The sequence below is a fragment of the Falco punctatus genome (genome assembly GCF_963210335.1).
Source record: "Falco punctatus genome assembly, chromosome: 4".
NCBI lineage: Eukaryota > Metazoa > Chordata > Aves > Falconiformes > Falconidae > Falco > Falco punctatus.
The window spans coordinates 72,123,619-72,145,702 of NC_137583.1; the positions used below are offsets into that span (position 1 = coordinate 72,123,619).

At 36.2% G+C, this 22,084-nt stretch overlaps 1 protein-coding gene across 1 annotated transcript in view; it reads right to left on the reverse strand.

Annotated features, from left to right (window-relative positions):
• MALRD1 (MAM and LDL receptor class A domain containing 1) overlaps nucleotides 1-22,084 on the reverse strand; it is a 298,926-nt gene that overhangs the window by 207,075 nt on the left and 69,767 nt on the right. The window contains exons 17-19 of the mRNA XM_080382356.1: nucleotides 20,734-21,146; nucleotides 4,916-5,003; nucleotides 1,953-2,129 (exon numbers count right to left, since the gene is read on the reverse strand). Coding sequence (XP_080238482.1) covers nucleotides 1,953-2,129; nucleotides 4,916-5,003; nucleotides 20,734-21,146 — 678 coding nt within the window. The remainder of the gene's footprint in view (nucleotides 1-1,952; nucleotides 2,130-4,915; nucleotides 5,004-20,733; nucleotides 21,147-22,084) is intronic.

Below are 22,084 nucleotides of genomic sequence, written 5' to 3' on the forward strand. Positions count from 1 at the left end.
ACAATATGGCAATATAAAGGACCTGGAAGTCACACAATGCAGCTATTTGGTATTTGTGTCAAATACTGAATTGTTATCTTACTAAATATATGTGCAGCTGCTTGTGCCTCAGTTTTTGATTCCTAGCAACTGGACAAGAGTGAGCTCACTACTGTCCCTCCCTCACAACGCATCCCCCTGTAAGAGTATTCAGGGTAAAGAAACTTCTTATTTTCCATTTCTGTTATAAATATTTATTTTCCAGTATGCATTCCTGAGTATTTTGCAGAAACTTTGTCTAGGTGATCCAAGGTGAGTCTTTTCACTCTCCAGAACTTTGAAACATATTATTATGCTCAAGTCTAAGTGAGTGTGTGAAATTGTGCAGGGAAATGCAAACTTACTTTAAGGCACAAAGCTCAAATGCTAGCATAGCTGAGGTAACTTTTACATCAAGAAATCATAGGGTGCTAGGTGCCTATGATGCTTCCTTCCTGGGAGGCTGAAAATGGTAGACTAAGGAGTGAGTGAGTTTTGATTTATAGCTTGTGTATCTCCAGTAAGAAAGCAAACCACAGCCAGTGTGATCTTGTAAGTTACCAATATAAAGATTTGTGGCATTTCCTGAGAATGATGAGTGGCATAATATTAAGTGTTTATTCCCCTTTTTTAACATGTTTTATAAACATCATGTTTCAAATGCCTTGAGAAAGATAACTTCCTGAGAATATATTTCTGCCCTCAGTCAAGACATTCTTAATTCCTATTCCAGCACTGCCGTTCGAGTGATAAATGGCCATCATCGCTGTAGTGATGGGAGACTTCAGACAGAGCAAATAGGTAAAGGTGTATTCTTCACAGTATTTATGTCTTTCAGAAGGAAAGGATGTTTTGTAAGATAATGTACATTTCTGAGGGGGGAAAAACATTCTACCCAAAGGGTTCTGCATTTACTTTTGGGGGCAGAATTTCAATGTTGTGTGGTTTTTTTTCACTACAGGAAATCAATCAGTGATATTTATATATCAGATTCATTTCTTCCAGTTACTCCCACATAAGAAATAGACAGAGGGAGTCTGATGTTACTTTTTCTCATTGAGCCCTCAGCCCTGAGGGAGGTGATTGAGTTCCCTACACAATGTATAATGAATGCAGAGTTTTGTTCTTCAGTGAGAATAGTTGCCAAGGCTGACGAGGTCACTGTCTCTAGATGTGCGTCTTCTTCATTAATCAGCTTCAGTACAGCAGTATTTTCAAGTACTGTGCTTTAAGGCAAAACAAAGTCATTGACAGTTTCTTCTAAAATGCTATAATATGAACTGCTGCAACTCAGAAGCAAACAAAAAGTGTCTTAGACCTCTACAGAAAACATGTGGTGACCCTGTCCATTGTCCCAGTTCTGGTGTCCCCATCTGACTATCAGAGCTTTTCAGGCTGGAACTCACTTCTGTGTGGATTAGGCTGAATTTCACGATCATTGCTGCTGATGAAAATACTTTGTATAAAAAAACCTCCTAAATCTCGTATTCATAGAATTAGGTAAAAAACCTGGACCTAAGTATCCCAGATGTACACCTAAACGTTATTCTTTCTCCCAGTCTAGGCTAGTGAACATTTGAAAAAATTATGTCATAGGTTGTTTAATTTGAGAAACTATGCTCACTTAAAAAAACTGTCATGTCTAGCTACCAGTCATTGGGGAACTGAGAAATCCTTCCTTCTCCACTTCATTTCAGTAGTCAGTTGAATTGGAATGTCAAGCCTGAATCAGCCTATTAGAAGGCAGAAAATGTATAACATCTCAGATTACCACATTAAGGCAAAATGTTACTATTTTTCTAGGGAAAATCACATTAAAAATAGCATCTAGGTACTAATACCATATTGCAAAGGTAAATGCAGAATAGTTAATGCAATGTGTTTAACAGCCACAAACTAATAAGTTAGCAAAATACAAGATTTAGTACACTCACCACAAGCCGATTCATCGGATTTATCAGAGCAGTCAGGACTAAAATCACATCTCTGGATCATCTGAATGCAATGGCCAGAGGCTCTACATACAAACTCCTCCTCTGTGCAGTTGTTCATGGGGAGCGTGGCAGGCACTGAAGTTCCTGAAGTAGTTGTAGAGATTGTTGGCAAGTTTCCTTTGAAAAACAAACCAACAAAATGTTGAGCGATGGGACCAAGGCATTTTAATTTTGTAATGATTTCTTTTCCTTGCCATTCCCACCCTTTGTCAACACAGCTTTAAAGTACAGCTTTACTGGAAACATGTCTGGGTGGCCAAGCTGAATGACTTAAATATTGCCCAGTAGGAACTGAATTGAGCGTTTCCTCAGTGGAAAGCACTAGGCTGGTCATTTTAGCCAACCACCATTCAAACAATCCTTGACACTTGGAGGAATTTATTTACACCTTTTACATGTCTTTCAAATTTGAATCAAGCCAGTGAGTCATTTAAAAAAAAAATAATGCCACAGAGACTGACAGAATAATCATGAAAACTTAATTTCCCTGTGAACCAAGGCTAACAGATTCTGATGATAATGGCTACTTTTTTTTTAACACGTTGACTATGGCAAGTGACTGTGGAAATTGCTATGTAACCTTGTTGTCTTGTAATTTCATCACTGAAAAAAATACTTTTTTTCTTATTAGAATAATTATTCTGAGGTCATTGTCTTGTTCCACCACTTCCTTTGTGTTTCATTCAAACTCATTACCACTTTTTTCATATCAATTCTCTTCGTCTTTCCTCCTATTCTTCACTGTGCAACTTTCTTCAGGCTCACTCTCATTTCTTGAAAACTCTTGCTATTGTTGTCCATAAAATCCATTTTCATTATATACTCCCTCTTTAAATTTAATTGTTAATGAAATTATTAGCTATAGTGCACAATGTACCTAAGCAATACAGCTGAGTTAATTAAAAAGTACATGTGAAGACCTTTTATAAAACATGTGCCTAGGACAGCAAGGAATTTTCTTCCCCCAAGGCCTGGAATACTAAGGCTGGTAATAAATACCCCATGAGCAGGAGCCATTTCTATTTCATAAGGTAGAAAGCACATCTATGACATGAAATAAATATGCTTCAATCAAATGAATGATAATCCCGTAATATCCTAAGACTCAAACAAAAGACTTAGGGGAAGGAAGCCTTTGAAGGAATCATTGTATGATATAAATGTATCTACAGCTCATAATAATAGCAAGGACCTTATTGGTCAGAAATCTTTAAATATAAATGCCACATTCAAGCCTCTGCTCCTAATCCACTGAAACAGGGGAATAATTTTTCAATTACCATAACCTTCATGATAACTGAAAAGAAAGGAGAATCTGCTCCTTTCTCTTGAAATAATTAATTTTCTATGCTTTATGAAAACCCATTTTGTCCAGATCAAGTATCACTGAATAGCCTTGGTTAGGTCATTCAAATGATGCATCAAAGCAGTATGCTTAAGTTTATACACCTTTAATATTACTTATGAGGGATCTTACAAAATTTTCAACTCCACCTCTCCCTGGTCAGTATTTGGTTATTTGAAGTAGAACATGAGCCAATGGGTGACTAGTGCTTAATTCTAGGGTGCAGGAACATAGCAGCCCTGCTTTCTTTCTTTGGTCCAACTTGCATTATATATGGTGAAATATGCCATAGCTATTGACTATCTTGCAGACTATTCCCATAGTCTCTTTGACTCTTTTTTTTGGTGGTTGGGATACTTTCTATGGTGCAGAAGACCTTGGGATGTCTCAAAAACTGCTTTCAATACTAAAAGCATTTTAAAAATATGCAGAACACAAAAAATGTTTTCTATTCAGATCTGACCACCATTATACTTGAGTATTTTTGGTTTACCTTTCCACACACAACGGGGGTTTTTTATATTATTTATTTATGAACTTTGAAACTCTGACCTTTTGTACTTCCCAACTTTCTTCTTCTTTATTTTTAAAACTTTTTTCATATCTCATTTGAAAACATATAGAGATTTTCTGACTAGTTCTTCTAAGTTTTTCTTCCCCAAATATAAGGCATTGTGTGTTAACAGAATATCTACAGAAAACTTTATATTCAAGATGTTATAATAAATGTTGTAGACTGTATAAACTTGGTAAATTGTGAGATAATTATCTAGGCAGGAAACATGCCATATAAACTTGATATTCCTAGCAGGCCCAATTATATCTACAAGAAAATTTTGGAGTAGCAGAGTAAAATGCATGTGCACTAGGGTGTTTTAGAGCTAGTGCTAGGATACTAATATTAAGAAACTGTTCTATATTGTTTGCTGTTCTACAGCCCTATTATGACTGTACATCAACTGTCACACCATATATAACAGTGTAATGCCTGCTGCAGCTAACACTAGTCCTCTTAAAATCCCATCTGTGATGAAGTGACAGGTCTGGAATCTGGTGTCTTGAAGTACATGTATTTTGGGATATAATACTTTCAATTCTGTAGACATTGCACTACCCTACATAGCAATGACTTCTGAGGAAAGGCTGCTCTATCATCTGAACCTTATGTGTGCTGTAATGTGAGCACAATCGGCACAGTAAACACACTAGGAATTATAGAGGGGAGATGGAAGGCTCTATTAAACAAAGTTTGCTGAATGAAAGGTCAGTGTGTTTACACACAGTTAAGCTTCTTTTTCCTTCTAGGACCTGGAAGACTTAGGAAGCTGCACACCTCTTACTGAAGGTCTCTTTTTTGGACCTTATGTGCCCAGTAAAAAACATTTTGGGCTGATGCCTGGATATGAGGATCTGAAAAGCAAGGAAACAAGTCTGGATTTCCTTGCAAGGCAAGAGTCACGATTCAATCTGGTTTTTGCTTTTCCAGTAGTGACATTTACAAATGACAGCAAAGAATCAGGTCACAGCTAGGAGCTGTACACTTTAACTATGCTCTTACCATTGTAAAGAGTACAGCCTAGAAAAGACATGTCATCAAGTCCAATGTCTCCAGTGAAACCATCTCCTACAGTACCTTTCACCAAGATCTAGGGGAACAAGAATTACAAAACATTTTTCAGTGTACGGTAGACTTCTCATTAAATATTTCATATCTATTGATAGTGGAGTCATTTACCATGTTTCACACTTAAAATGAGATTAAATTTGTTCTAGGGGATATATTCTATTTAGTGACACTTTACAAAAGAGGCTAATGATAACCAGCTTTCACTGGTGGTCACATTAATCACAGTGAACCATAACACAATGGTTGGCTTCACAATTGTGTAAATCCACTGGAACATCATTGTGACATAAAATGATGGCAAGAGATTATCCTAAGTGGCATATTATGATTAGCTCCTTTGGTACTTATTGTAATAACATTAATCATGATTAATTATAATAACATTCATGTGAACGAATTATAGGTCTTATACAAATCCTACTGTGATGAAAACAATTAAGCAGGTTAGAGATGTACTATGGAACGCTTTAAAGAAAAATATTCTACTATTTCATTAGAGTTGCCAATGCTGTATATGCTTACTTTCTCATTATTGTCTACTGCAAAGGAATGGGAGAGGTTAGTATTTGTGAAATCTTGGCTGACTGCATAAGCCTATTTCCTGCTGACTCTTGACATAGAGTAAAAATCCAAGTAGTTGATTAGCGAAAGATTTAGTAAGAATTTTCTTAATTTAAGTAATTTATAAATCCCTATTTATAAAAATAACAAAGCCTCCTCAAACCATACATTTAAACAAATTGTTTTTTTCTGATCTAATGGAGTTAAAATATTAAAGTTACTTCTTTGCTATTTCTTTAAAATACTATTCTCATGTCTTACACACGCACACACATATTCAAGCTTCCAGATTATTCTGGGATGCTACATAAAATTTCAGTTACATTTTTCAGTTTGTTCCTCAGTTCAATAGATAATCAAAAGAATGAAGTATAAATAGTGGTAAAAATACCGAAATACTGCTTCACAGTACTGTTAATTCTAATATTTTTGTTGCAATTCATTTATTCATAATTTTATTTGCAAAGAAAGCTTATGTTCAACTAGTAATGAAGCACTGCTTGGAACTCAAAGATGCAAGGCACTTCTGTGTAGACAGGTGTCTCAATTCTTTTGATCAAATATCATTCATATTTTGGAAACATCCTCACATCAAATGTCATTTCAAAAATATATGTTTGCATTTTACACTTCATTATTTCTTTTGTCATATGGTAAACGAAGTCCTGTAAAGGACTGCTTTACCAGTCTCAGAAAACAGCACTGTGTATTAAACAAGTTCTCAGTAACTTGAGAGAAAGAAGAGAATTCATCTACACACTAAGAACTGGTTTTTTCAACTGGTATGACACAGAGCTTTTATAAGTCACACTTTAGATCTATTAACATGTAATGGGAGGAAATAATATTTAAAAGGTGCAAGGAATGGCCTTAATACCATAAGAGAACAGCATCAGTCAGTATGTTAGCAGTTAACAAATCTGTTTCTGCTATCTAAAGTTGCATGTGAATAGCAGATTTATCACCAATGCCGACATAACTAGAATAAACAACAATTATTACACTTCAAGTACAGATTATTTCAATTACACAGAATAAGTGAGTATAGTAAAAGAAGATGGATATATGTCCTTTAATGGATATGATGAAGATGGGTTATTTTAGCATAAAATGTATCTATTGTGAATGACACCAGTAAATGACAGCATTGCTTCTTACAGCTTTCATCTCAGCATGGAATTCTTATTTTTCCCTCAGAATGCCCACAAATACTTTTTTAAAATATTACTCCAGTCTTTTCTTTCCTTTTTAGGTTAAAATAGGGGTAACGCTACAGTATTGGTAGTAGTAACATAAAAATGCTCAGAAACAGGACAAATCAAGGCACCTATTATTTAGAAAAGCTATGCAAGAAAACATTAAAAAATGACAGAATTCCTTCCTTTCAGTATAATTTTGACTGGCAAACACAAAGTAGTTTAAATAAAATTTTTACTTTGTTTTCAAAGTGTGAATGATTAACTGCTCATAATTCATTATTAATTATGACCTAAAATTCAGACAAAAGGGCAAAGGGTTTATTAACTCAACTTACAGTTACTACTAAGATAATCCCAAGCCTCCCCATAAAACTACACTATTTTTCTGTGGGACTGTGCTGTGCTCCAATGGATGTTAACCATCTGAGGGGCTTCTCTCCCCATATCTCCCTGTGCCTGTCTCCCCAGCCATGACATTCACAAGGTCTGCGGGCATCCTTATGTGTCATCTTCCATCAATCTTTTCCTGGAGGAGGTTGCACTCCTGCACCTTAAGAAGGAATACTTTTTATTCAGGGCATAAAAATACCTAAATGTAGAAGTGGCAGGACACAGTTCTGCAGGACTTATTCAGTTCAGAATACCTCTTTATTGTTATGATGATGATTATGATTGTATTACATAAAATCTCCCCAAATTATTTTTTTTAATTTATGTACTTATTTGGGGAGTCTGACACTGGCATATAGCACAAACTCAGTAAGTAACACAAGAAATGTAACACAGGTGTACTTATAAACTTAAAATTGAAAATAGGACAAATTTATGAATTGGTGCTGCAGCATAAAACTTAGTCTCTCTGCAGCTGTGGTTAAGCATTGACCACTTAAATTAATTTCCCAGCTGAAATTCTGCAAACTTCATAGGCTATTATTTAACAACCTCCAGGGAACTCATCTACCATGAAGCTCATTTCACATCTCATTTATTATTTGAATAAGGATAAATAGTTCCAAATTTCTCCAGTTTTCAGAACTCTAGAGATCCAGTCTCAATGAAATCTACAAAGGTAGCAAAAGGTATGCTACATAAAGGGGGAGGGTGACCTCCATGAAAAGCAAAATATATTACAATGACACTCTGTATACAGAAAAGGATTGATCCCTTAGGATTTTGAACAAAATAGGTTTTTGAAGGGTGAAGGAACATTATGACAAGTGTTAATAGAGGAATTACAATGGGCAATACTGTTCTGTACAAATGCTCCATTTTTACAGTAATGCCCATTTCTGTCATTAGCCAATTCCCACTGAAGGTTAGCAAAGTAAAATCTTAATTTCCATACAAGCATAGCTTAAACCGGAATGGAATCAATTCCAAAAACTGTGAGGTATTAAAAATTCTGAAGATTTCTGAATATCTAGGAAATAGTGATATTAGTTCTAATGTATTTACCTAGTAATACAGACAAATATCTCAGGTTTGTCACAGGAATTGCCAACTGTGTTCCTCAGTGATTCTATTTGTAGTTAGTTACGGCATGCTAATTTTGACTAGGTTTGCTGTGCGTATTTCCGGCAAGAAACACTGTGATTTGGTTTGAAGAGGAAAGAACAAACACACAAGTAGATACAAATGGCTACAAATGCAAAATTGGATACAAGTGGGTGCAAAGAACTGGCAAATAACTTGTATCCAAAAGTGGATACAAGTGGGCTCAAATGATGGACAGAAAACTTTGTCATCAAACCCCTTTGTCTTAATTTACTGAAAGCAAATGCCGGATTGAAAGTTATATACGTTTCACTGTGTATTTACATTTACACCATTTTTTTGAAAAAAAAAAAAAAAAAAAAAAAAAAAAAAATAAAGACATTTACAACTACATCTGAAGTTACCTACTCCTGTTTCAATGTTATGTATAAATAAATTCAAATGTCTCATAACTTTTCATCAAGAAAAGTAACCAATTTCTTATGAGATGGTAGAACTTTTGTAATTACAGGTAAAGGACAAGCCATAGAACATGAATTGTGTGAAATCTGTATCAAAATTTTTTGCTTCAGAATTCCTTTTTATCAGGAAGTCGTCATCCAACAATCATGTCACAGTTAGTCTTCACTGAAGGATGATTTTTTCAAGAACACGTGAGCATATTTCTATGATATCTCAAGAACTACGTAAAAAAGGGAAACTACTTACCAAGCAAACACTTTTTTTTTTCAGAAATATTGCAATTTTTTTACAAAATCTGAGAAATTAAAATTTAATTTTAACTTCTTGAGTTACTAGCTCATGCCAAATAAAGGCTTATTGACTTCTTTGATAACTGAGCCCAAGCATGGCAACTTATTCCTCACCGGTTCTGTTTCTCTGCTTTCTCACCTGCCATCAAATGAGTAAGCACTGTCAGACCTGAGACCATTTTCCAAATCTCTTGCCTAGGTGTCCAGTAGCTGTATCCTGACTACATGACACTGAATTTTTCCTCTGTACTTTCCACACCTTCTCTTGGGAAAAAAACCTGGGTGCACTGGCATAAGCGGTGCCGCAGCGTGTTCCAGCTTTCCTCATGGTGGGAATGACTAGGCAATCAGGGCTATTACACAGAGCTGTTATGCGTGGCATGGAGCCCTTCTATCCCCAAAAGCAAGCACAAGTGGAGACAGCCCATCAGCTGCTGGAAAGATGATCAACATTGGGTCATCACGTTATTTTAATGACACATGTAGAAAAGTTTGACAATTCACTGTCTTCAAGTCCCACCACCCCTTCCTTGTGTGTCCATTGAAAATGCATTACAAATCAATGCCTCAAGACTTCAAAAGTTGAAATAAAGTCCTTTCATACAGGTGTCCAAATGAATTCTTACCAATGATCTTAAGGTTATACACACCAAATATGAAAAATCTTGTGTCAAATATTTTATGTTTTAAAATGCTTGTTTTTTCAAGATACTGAAACCCACTACTTCTAGTTCAGCAAAGTGCTTTATCACACTTCACTATAAGTTTGTGAACCCTCGTGCTGATTTATGATGTTTTTCCAAGCATTTCTCTGAAGTGCAGGGAACAATCACATTTCTATCCTGTTTCAGACTCTTCACTGACGTTGATGGGACAGCTGACAAGCATAATATTAATAACTATTTACATCTTCTAGGAGTCAGTACTTTGCCGTATTTTCAGTCTGTAATATTAATGTTGAAAGAATTACTGCAGAAGTAGTATATAGTCAGTGCCTAAACATTTCTGAGATTCTAGCTTTATAAAACAGCATGGTTACCCTGCTCAATTGGCAAACATCTATCTAGTAATTATAGTGCTAAAGCTGTATTTAATCCAATTTAAGTTAATGCCTAGCTTTCACTTCATCTGAAAAGATATACAGAAGATATGCATCTTGTATACATGTAGATATACACCTACAAAGACACGTTTATTTCACAAGATTATGGCAGAACAAGATTATTTTCAGAAGCAACTCAGATTGTAAATATGAAGCATTAAAAAACTAAACCAAAACAAAAACAAACAAATAAAAAACCCCAAACAAACAAACAAAAAACCCAACCACACACCAAACCCCACAAAATCCCCAGAAAAATGGAGAAAACCCACTTGAAAGCTGAAGATACTTTTTCAGGCAGAAAATTAATTTAATTTCTGTTCAGTTGGCTGCAGGTACCTAAAAATGCATCTATCCTTTAGCAATACCACTTTTAGTTTTAAAAATATAAATGTTTTCTTTCCCTAAAGAGGATGGATGATGTTTTTTTTAAAAAAAATTACTTAAGAATCACTAAGTAATGAAAATGCTTGGCAGATAAAGATATACTCACAGACAATACTAAAACATCCATGGTTAAATGGATGAGGCCAAATCTAGTAAAAAAAAAAAAAAACAACCAAAAGATACTGTGAATTTTCTCCCACATCTAAAGTGCAAGTCCCTTTACTACTTCTCTATAAATTTAGGGTTTTTTTTAGAGCATCAGTCATTTCTGATATCCCTGTGATTAATTATGAAGACAGTTTAAGGATCCAAAGACTGGATCTAACTGATGGGCTGTTTTGACAAGAACACATACAAGTGAAAGTGGGTCAGTTGTAGTATGTGAACAGCAAAGCAATGGCAAGGCTGATGATGTTCTTTCATGATGTGCCTTTATTGACCCTAATCATATTACGGTACCCTGAACTACTTTCAGATGGAATCTCATCACTACTCCTTCACCTTAAGCATGGTTTTACTGCCAGGGTGATCTTCCATGGCAGGTTTAGGCAGGTTCAGCAGCTTACACACTTTTTCACCTATACATCACATTTCCTTTCTTTCTCCCAACCACCATTTCCTCAGATTTTAAAATAAATTAACAATAAAATTACAGGATTTTGGCTGAGTTACTATGCCAAATTCCTAGGACTTATGGTCCTAAAAAATGTATCCCACACTGACCAGGATATCTTGTTATAACCTAAGCACTTTTTTCCATCCTTCTTGTACCTTGGAACATATCAAGATGCAAGGGCTGCATAAAGACATCTCCACATCTCTGTGCTGAGAAGCTCAAATAGGGCCTTCATGGACAGACTTGTATCTAGTCTGTGCAATGCTCACTGCTAAAGCAATTCTTCCATGCAGAGCTAAGGAATATCTTGAGAAAAGACAGGCATCACTTCCTTTTCAATATTTATGAGAACATTTTTGCTAGCAACTGAGTCAATTATCTGTCTAGCAGCAAATCCTAGCGAGCAAAGGGATCACTATTACATGTTTTGCTTAAAGATGTGGACCCTTCTCTATCCAAAGGATTTTGCCTGACTGAGATAGTAAGTTACACAGAATTCCTGCTTTTGCATCCATGCAAATAGCCTTAACCTCCCAAAGAAAGAAAACTGTAACACAGAGACACAATGAGAACAAGACTTGCCATGAAATCCTGTCTTCATTAAAGACAACAAGAGTTTTGCTATGTACTTCAGTAGAAGTGGAAATTCTACATTGCTTCTTAATTCTACTATAAGCATACTCAATAAATATAGATTATAAAAAATAATATAAAAGCCCCCTGTGTTTGAGGTAAAGCCTAGAACTATGGAAGGATACTTAATTAAAGCTTCAATGAAGGTACTGCTTGCCTGTGATTTCTCGCTACTTTTCAAAGATGGCTTCTAGATCCAGTAAAGGAACAAGAAAAAAATCACTAACATTTTCCTTCTCTTTGCAAAGGTATCCAAGTCTCATTTTCCTGTTCAGCAATTCCTGGTATCAGTAGCAAATTTGAGACACTACTTTGAATTTTTAGGAAAGGAAAATCCCTACTTTACATAATTCCCCACAAATTCAAACAACTCAACACAGTCTCTCAGTGGGCTGTGGGTTGTGAAAGGTGGTGAAAGTCTTTCATTACTTCAGGTTTTCCATATTTAAAACATGGGCAGTACTTGACAGTTCATTGGCGTACAGAAAGGCTGCTTTTACCTGGTGCAATTTCCTTTGGGCTTCCTGCATGTAATCAGGGAACCAAGGTAAAGAACACTCACCCCTGCCCCCTTTGTCGCTGTCCCCCCAACAACAATAAAAAAATTCTGCAAGGAAATGACAGATGTGAAACTAAGAATACAATTTTGACTGGAAAAGGCATTGTTAAAATAGCTTAGAAATCCTTACTTTTGGTCTCTTTGTGCATATGTTGCGACGATGACATTGTGACACATCCTCTACTGCATACCAATAAAACAGTAACACAAAGAATAAATTACTTCTATTGCCTCAGAGTGGACTATGGCTTCATAGTATTAAGCTTTGTAATGGCACTGAACAAAAGGGCAGTTTCTTTTCCAAAGAACTGAACTAAAAGCATGAAATTATCCCTGAAGGTTTGCATAATGGACAATATATTTTCCTGGCTTCTCAGGTAATTTCCTTGTTTTCACACTGTTTTCTATGCTTGGAAATCCACTTGTCAGAAATGGCAATACTGATGTTTAGAAATGGCCTTTGTAAAATTCACACTACTTTTTGTCTTTCAAGTATACTGCATTGCACCACACACATTTTCAAGATGTAAATTCTCTGTATTTCACTTCATACCGGGTATTGAATAGCCTCCACTATCAAAAGGAATTTCACCACCAACCACAAAGTCTTCTCTTTGTTTTTCACTCTTTCCCACAAGAGTCCCAGTTCCCTCTCTGTCCACTCTACACGTGTATTGTTTTTCACATAGTCTGTGGACTAGTGAAGAAAACCGAGCATCAATTGTCCAAACTAGAGTCTACATAAATTCTGCATGAAGTATGGACACGAGATCGACATGTGATATGTCAGCTTTTGTTCCTGGCCCACTACAGCTCTCCAAGACAGTCTTTGATCCTGGTCACAAGGACAGAACATGGTGGAGGCACCTAGGTCATACAAGTGCAAGTATTACAGCTGTCATATTAAAAGGCATTAGTACTTCAATAGTACAGAAATTAAGAAGTCCACATGATTTGGACTGACATCAGCATCCTCTGGCACAGCTCCCAGAACACCCTGTAACTACCTCTGCACATCACACCCTGCCAGGACATGTTCTAACAAGACCTCAGAGTTAAATACACAGCAGCTCTTTTGATTTTGGGTGTATATTTTTATAACTTGCCTACAGAGATACGTATGCTATACCCTGGGCTTCATAAAAAAAGCATGACCAGCAGGTAGAGAGAGGTGATTCTCCCCCTCTGCTCCACTCTGGTGAGACCCCACCTGGAGTACTGCATTCAGCTCTGGGGCCCCCAGCATAAGAAATACATGGATCTTTTAGAGTGGGTCCAGAGGAGGGCCACTAAAATGATCAGAGGGATGGAACACCTCTCCTGTGAAGAAAAACTGAGAGAGTTGAGTTCTTTCAGCCTGGAGAAGACAAGGCTCTGGGGAGACCTTATTGCAGCCTTTCAATATTTAAAGGGGGCTTATAAGAAAGATGGAGAGAGACTTTTTACCAAGGGCTGTAGTGAAAGGACAAGGGACAATGGTTTTAAATTGAAAGAGGATAGATAATTGAAAGAGATAGAAGACATAAGAAAGACATTTTTTATGATGACATGGTTGTAAGACACTGGAACAGGTTGCCAAGAAAAGTTGAGGATGCCTCACCATTGGAAATGTTCAAGGTCCGGTTGGATAGGGCTTTGAATAGCCTTCAATCTAGTGCAAGAAGTCCCTGCCCACGGTCAGTGGGGCGGACTGAATGATCTTTAAAGATCCCTTCCAACCCAAAACATTCTGTGATTCTATGATTAATGAAGGATTTAAAAACATGGGTAGCACTTCCCTGTCAATAATAATCCATTAGTTAATTAATAATTGCTCCAGAGGCAACCGCATGGCAAACTGTATAGCTCAGCCAGCAATGACAGGCTTTACATTGGCACAGTGAAAATAAAACTTAGTAGTGAGTACACAGATCAGAAACCAATAGCACAATGTAAATGTGAAAACCAAAGGGCAGCGTGCAACAACACCCAAGCAGGTATCAGGGATGGAAGAAATCAATACACAGATCAGAGACGAAGAAAAACAGTTAGTACCCAGGAAAAGAGCTACCAAGCTGCAGCAAATATGGCTGGATATCCATGTATTTGCAGTAGAATTGGAGAGGTAAGAAGCAACGGAAGCATGTGGTAACCTTTAAAGAGTAGGAGAAGAAAGACGAGGAATGACAAATTGAAAGTTCAAATTGAAGCAGTTGCTAGAATGGAAATACATGATGACTAAATCTTTGTGAAAATTGCTGCCAGGTAACGGATCAAAAACAGTAACAGAAGAATGATCACAGGTGGATATTAAAAGTGTAATAAACAGAGAGCCCTTGATAAATTCAGAGCTGCTTCAACACCAGAGTTTAATGAAAGATATGTAACTGACCAACTAAACATTAACAAAATCCTACTGATATGTCAGCACGCACCAAAAACGAGCCCCTGAACAAGGAAGCAAGCAATCAAATCAAGGCAGAAGGGTAACAACACTTGACAACAATAAACCTGGTTCAATAAGGGTGAAAGTGACTGCAGAAAATCTGAAATCATAGTTAGAATACCAAAAAGGGTGAGCCTTTGGATGCACCAGAAGCTGTCTGCAGCACAGCACCTTACAGCGTGAGGACAGATGTACCAGAGGTTAGGTCAGCTGTCCAGCTAACTGCAGTGTGTGTCTCCCAGTAGACTGCTGCCACCCCCCAATGAGAACAAAACAGGCATGCAATGGTACCTCCCAAAGTCTTGGCAGTTTATCACAGGTGGGAGGTTATAGCCTTTTTGCTGTGCTAATAGCCCTTAACAGACTTTTCTTTCAATAATTTGCCAATTACCTACCAATCCCATTCATACTTCCTTTTAACCAAAACATCCCTTGGCAATGAACTGTGCAACAGACCATCTTAAAACAGCATTTTCTTTTGTTTTTATTGTGTTGCCTAAGAATTTCACAGAGTAGCTCTCATTCTCTGTATTTAGAGAAATCATTAATGATGATTCTCCATGCAGCTTCTCTATGACACTGTTGATTTGATGTTTCTCTGTTGTATCTCAACTACCACTCTTTCTGAGAGGAATAATCTTTACCCAAGTATTCTAGAAAGGGTCAAACATTTCTACTTCAGTTTTTGTTTTCAGCTTAACCTTCCTAATGTAAGGACAAACACACAATTAATTTGATTTGTTTTCTTAGGATATATAGAAGAAAGAGCACACACTGTTCAGATCCAGTTTCCTTCTAACAGGACTGGAGTGGTAAGGGTAAGTCCTAGCTGCATGTGCTGATATGCAACTGTAACCGTCTGAAACATGGTCTCCTCACGTTGCTTTTCACAGTAGTAAATAGTACTTCTTTTTGGGACAATTAAAGGTATGTGCACTCTTCTTCTGGCTAAGCTCCATGCAAGGAACAGAATACAGACAAGTTTGGTCAGCTCCATTTTCGGGAGTACACCAGTATAAGTCCAGCATTTCAACCTGACACTTGTCAGTTAATGACTAGAGACAACTGAAAAACTCACACACTTAATTCGATCTACAGAACTACCGACATTGCAAGCCCCCTAAAAAATTATCTCTGAGGTGCTGTGAAATGTGATACAAGATCTAGAATCTGTAATTTCAATAGTTCTGATGCTTGTTATGTAGGAAATGAAATTCAAAATTTTCTTACTTCAAGGATATTACAGTTGATGAGGAAGTCTAGCAAGTCATTATCTTTTCTTAAACAGGTACAAAGGGCATTTAGTCTACTATAACAATCCTAGTATATTATTCATGTGCAAAATATGACTGCTAGAGACACATGAAATAAAAACTGAGTTCTGAAACCTCACAATCTGCCATAGCACAGGCTTTTAGCTTGAAGGAGAACTCAAAACCACTTTAAAAACAGTTTGTAAAGTAGAACTATGCAAAAATGTCAATTTTCTGCTAGAACCCTCAGTTTTTCCTTATAAAACTAGTTGCGGGAGGGGGTGTTGATCAATTTGTTCTCTTCTCAGAAAAGTAATTGCAAGAAAAAGCTAGAAATGCAAGAACTGAAGAATAACCTTTGTGATCCCATTTCACTTATTACAGAGCAGACCATTAGCATCCCAAAAGAAAATCACTACCTCATCTAACTGAGGAATGAAAAAGGATGAAGTAGAGGGTGCGAAAGTAGATACTGCCTGTGTGATTGCGACCCGCTACCTGGTAGTACCTTAGATACGTTTTTTAGCCCCTCCTGTTTTTCTTTTTAGATGAATGGTAGGGGCCTGGATGCAAATAATGTATGTTTACTACACATGTTATTTGTCACCAAACTGATCTTATGTCAAAGGCATACTAAAGCAAGATTAAAACGTCAGCTGTGACTATGTGCCTCCACAACTAATGCTATGGCTAAAATAGAAGAGTAACTGAAAATAGTATGTGTTCAGAGTGATCTAATTTGCCTTTGAATTTGAAAATCTTTGTAAGAAAAGGTATTACCTATATCTCCATAACAGAAACGAAAAAATGAAAAATGAAAATTTGAATGATTGTATTAAAAGACAAAACAATCACCTTAATCTAGAGACTCAGAAATGAAGACAGCTTCCGTTAGATTCTCCTCTGCCTTTAGACAAATTCTGCTGCTAAAAAATAAGGTCAGATCTTGATTTAGCACCATCTAAGAAGTACACTTGTGGATTTATGTGTCAGAACTAACTATGGCTAACACTTCACCCATCTCATTTGAAAGGCCGTATAACTGATACTATATTTGATGATTTTGTCACATATCACAAATAATACATTATTAAGGATGTGACTGACTTAGAATATAATTTCAGAAGTAATTTTCTCTTTCATCCAGAGTATTGTGAAATACAGTAATTTTATTAAGGATTTCTTTAAGAACCCACCCAATGTTTTCTCTTCAACAGATAACTAGCAGCTGTTAGAGTTAAAACTTCCAAGATGACTGTCTGACTAAGCTGGGACGGATGACACTTGTTATGCTTCACTCTGTGAATATCCTGTTGTAGCAAAGTAAAACAAAGCTCTCCTGAACGCAGGCTTTCTTTGCTTCATGTCTGCAAGGTTAAGGGGACCCTTAACCTTGACTTAACTGATCCTCAAAGATGTTTCTTGCTATCTGATCTAAGAATGAGGGAATGCCTCCCAGTTCAGCACCGGGTGCCTACGGTATCAGATCCTATGAGATGGCATGTGGGAATGCTACGGGTTCTAGGATTTAGAACAACAACAAGCTGCTAGTCATACTGAACATTTCCATCTTGCAAATGCTGCAAGAGACAACTCATACCATACTATGTAACAAATGAGACAAAGGCATTTTACAAGACAATTAAGTTCTTTTTGATACATTTGCAACCTATAGTAAAATGCCACCATCAATGTCCTTTATGTAGGAATGTCTGAAATAGGACTGGTCAGCACTTACGCTTTGATGGCTCAGCCTGAATAAGAGATGAGGGTATTCAGAATATCAGAAGAATGCAAAGACACAAGTCACATTTTGCTTTAATAAAACAGAGGTCCGTTTCAGGACAGAAAGCCTTTTTTCCCCAAAATGACAAAACTTGGAATATATAAAACTGTCTTGTTTAAAATTCTGAGAAATGAAGGCTGCAACTACTATACCTGCAAACAGCATGTCACTGTCAAAAGTACAAATACCAATGGGGGAAAAAAAAAAAAAGGAAGACAGCTGTCTATCAGCTTCAGCTGTCTGTCTTCCCATGTTTGGTCATATTTCAAACCATTATATCTAGTTTAAAATGCTGCTCAGGAGCTTGAAAAATCTAATTTGCACCATTATCAACATATTCAGGTATACATGTTTCAGAATCAGTCCCTTGAAATACAGTTTGGATTTTACACTGAGAAAAATATAAAAATAGCACAACAGGTACTAAAAATAGTAGCTGGAGAAAGAAGGTTTGTTTGTGTTTGTAGAACACAGTGCTATTCTAGATTCATAGCAAATGTATCATTCTAATTTTCAATCAATATTCCATTACTTTCTAAGCTAATACCTAATTGGTAATAAGATTGAAATTGTTACAGTGGATTTGGTTGTTTACTTTTCTTAACCACTTGTAAAATAGGAAAATAACAAATGTATTTTATATCAACTTAATTGCAATTTTATTTTGCATATAAACTTCCATAAAGTTGTATTTTCCAATAAATTTTCCTTATTTATTTTTGTCTGATTTTGGTCCTTGATTTTGGTTCTGAGGTTTAGTGGGAGCTGGTGTGAGGAAAGGAAGTCTTTGTGTGCTGCTCCCTTTGGGTTTCTGCCACACCATTCAGTTAAAAGCCTTACAATTTCCCATCTACAAGGTTCCAAACTCAAAAGTGGATCTGGCTTTCCAGAAGTTCTCAAGTATCTTTATTTGCTGCTTTGAATTTTTGGCTGAGAACTCCTCCTTTTCCTAACAGTTAGTATACAGGCACAGTTGTTTATATGGTCCCAAAGTTGGCTTCCCATACTAGTAAATAAACTGAAAATATGAATTTGAGAGATTTACTATTCATAGTGATTCTTTCTTGGAATGTGGTAAACAAATGACAGACTTACATAGGGAGGAAAGAGGAAGAGATGGTACCAGCTATCTCAGATACACGATATCTTTTACATTTAGAAAAGAAAAACTGGTAGTCTGTGTTACAGAGACTTAGGCCATTTTCGGTTCAAGAGTCTAACATTTTCTATTCACTAGGAATCTCTGAAAACACCAGAACAGTTGAAGAGATGTTCTGGCTAGAGATAGAGTACATTGAGAAGTCAAGACATGTATGTTGACCAGAAAACTATTAAAAAGTTCCATCCTATGATTAGACTTCCAAGAAAAAAAATCACATTCTTAAGTGAATCTAAACATTTCCTGTGAAGCATGGAAATGACCTATGGGACTTTAAGCATGTGGTGTGAAAACACTCAAGCACTAACTTTATGGGGTGTGGGGAACACAACACAGTAAACACAGAGGTTACAATTTTAATACTGTTACCCAGTCAGAAGACAGCCCAAAACTAACTGAGAGGCTGTTCTAGTCCACATCTCAGTAGAAATACTTCAGAGAAAAAGTGGTAACAGACTGTGAAGACCTTTCCCCCTACAGGTCTTTAGCCCTGGAAGTATCCAAGTACTATCCACTGAAAAGGAAGATCAGAAAGAGGTCAGCACTTGGCAACTTACAGGAACAGAATAACAATTATTTTCTTCAAAATTTCTGAGTTTTGTAGGGTTGTAGGTTGTGGCACAGCAAGCACCATCAAAAGCAAAGCAATACACGATAACAAACATCAGATCTTGATCTTTTTCTCGAGAACAATCAAATCATACCTTACACCTCATGCCCCTCAAAAATGACTACAAAACCCAAAACTGCATCAAAAGAATATAAGATCCTTGTATTCCCTGCACAGAACTGGCAAGTACAGTAGAAAACCCTACAACACTAACACATTGAAAATACTTTCAGTTTCTGAATGGAACCTTCCTAACACTCAGGAGGTCAAATACAGGACACATGGGTTTATAGGTCCCTTCTTAGATTATGTTGCTACTCCTTTACATTTGTACAAAGGATTTTGACAAAAAATGAGCATTCTCCTTCCAGGTGCCTCTGTGCAACCACAGCAATATTAAAGCCTTTTTCTCCAAAGAAGATACAATTCTCTCCACCTAAAAATAGTCATCTGGGAAATAAATATGGGACAACCTAAATAAAATACTGCATTATATCAGATTTAAAAGGGAAGTGTTCCTTTTTATAGCATGTTTTGAGGTTTTGAGTTGATTTAATGATTAGTTGGCAGTCAAGTGAACTAATGCCTCCTCTAATAAACCTGCAGTTTCATTAAACTGACCAAAATAAACAAATCACAGATAATGAAAGGTAAATAACATGTACACTTTTAAAAAGTGAGATAATAAATCTATATTTGTAGTGGTAACTTACTGTAATCATATCTTTATATGTGTATTCATTTATATCATTATTTATATTTGATTGTTGACTTAGCCTTGCACCCAAATATTTTGAACTGATATTTTTTCTGGCCTTAAATAATTAAAGATTAACATGCAACTCTGGAAAAGTAAGGCAGAGAAGAGGATATTCTTTTCAACAGTCCTTTTTTCATGAATGAATCAAAATTTTTGTCAAGCAGATTCAGATAGGTTTGTTTCATCAAATATTTGAAAACCAAAAATAGCGTCTACTTTAAATGCCACATGTTCTTGTTCAAAACATTAAACCCAAGTGTTGTAGGGAAAAATAGAAATTCAACAAAAAAATATTTCAGATATATTTCATAAAAAAAACCAACTTTATATATTTATTTCAAAATAAATTAAATCAGACAGTTACAAATAGTTTTGAGATTGCAGAGTCATTCACATACTCACAGTGTTTTACGATGCAGCAAATAAGCACTTCTCAACCTAGAAGGATCATACCTGAAATGGCTTAGAGCTGCTGATGTGGAGTGTCTGTCTGTTCCATCTGTTTTCTTGATTTCCAAACTTGTACCACAACAGCCATCCATTGGTATTACTCACAGTTCTCTGGAAGACTGACAGCTTGTAAACTTGCTTTCCAAACATATGATAATGAAAGCGGAAAATGCAGGTTCCATTGACAGAAGGATTGAAGAGGGGACTAAGCAAAACTGCTTTATCTTGGAACTGGTGTGGCTCAGAGGATTCCATGTAGAGGCAGTGTCCCCTGGCTGTGCCTGTTGTGTGATCCTTTAATGGGCCTGTATTAACTGTGGGGGTTGGACCCTGTATTCTGATCCAGTCAAAGTCATCATCAATGTCCTGCTCCCAATTGCACAGCCCATTTTCAAAGTTACAGTGCAGGTCAGGGTCTGAAATGTAAACAGAACAGACTGTCAAGTGAAAGGAGTACCAAAAGCTGATCGGATCATACTTTAATATCTTTTTCTCCTTGCAAATTTTCTTTCTAATATAGAGAAAAACACATTTTCTTCTCCTCACAAAAAATCTCCTCTGAAGAATACATACCTGCCTGCACACAAAAAACCAAAACCAAATGAAACCAAAACAACAAAAAAAATTCTTTACTAAATTATCTCCTCTTTCAATATATATCTAGCAAACTCTTCATAATTAACTGAATAAAAAATTGTGAATAACATTATTAAATTTCTGTATTTTTATAATTAAAGCATACAAAGGTCTTTGAAATTTAACTGAGTAAAAGACTTAAAACTAGGTTAATTGCATGAAACAAACCACAGGATACAGTCTTGTAAGTATGTGTAATAATAATGAGCTAATATATTTTTGCATTGCAGAAGCAGTCGTAAAACTGGATTGTGTTTTAGATCTTTATTTTCTTCAGTAACAGTAGTATGATAAACAAAGCCAAATTCACAAGGGGCATTTATTCCACAACTGCAGTTTATTATTTGACACCAAGTCAAAATCTATTGATTAGACCAATTACTTCTAACACAAAAAAAAATGTGTATCAGAGGTGATGAACTTGTATTTCATCTTTGCATCTGCCCTTCATAAACAGAACTGACATAATAAGTGAATTTTTTTAATTGTTATTTTTTATGATGTTTAAAACTGCAAGTCATATGATGCTTTCTTAGTATAGACCTCAAAATGGCTTATAAAGAAGATGAACTTTTTACAAGTGGGAAAACTGAGATAGGCTGGAAAGCCTTCACATTCTTTCAAATTCAGATCAGTTTTAAGTTGAAATTCAGCAAGTATCAGTGCAGGCTGGTATCCCCTCAAGCATGTAACATGTTCCCTGTTTCTCAAACTCATT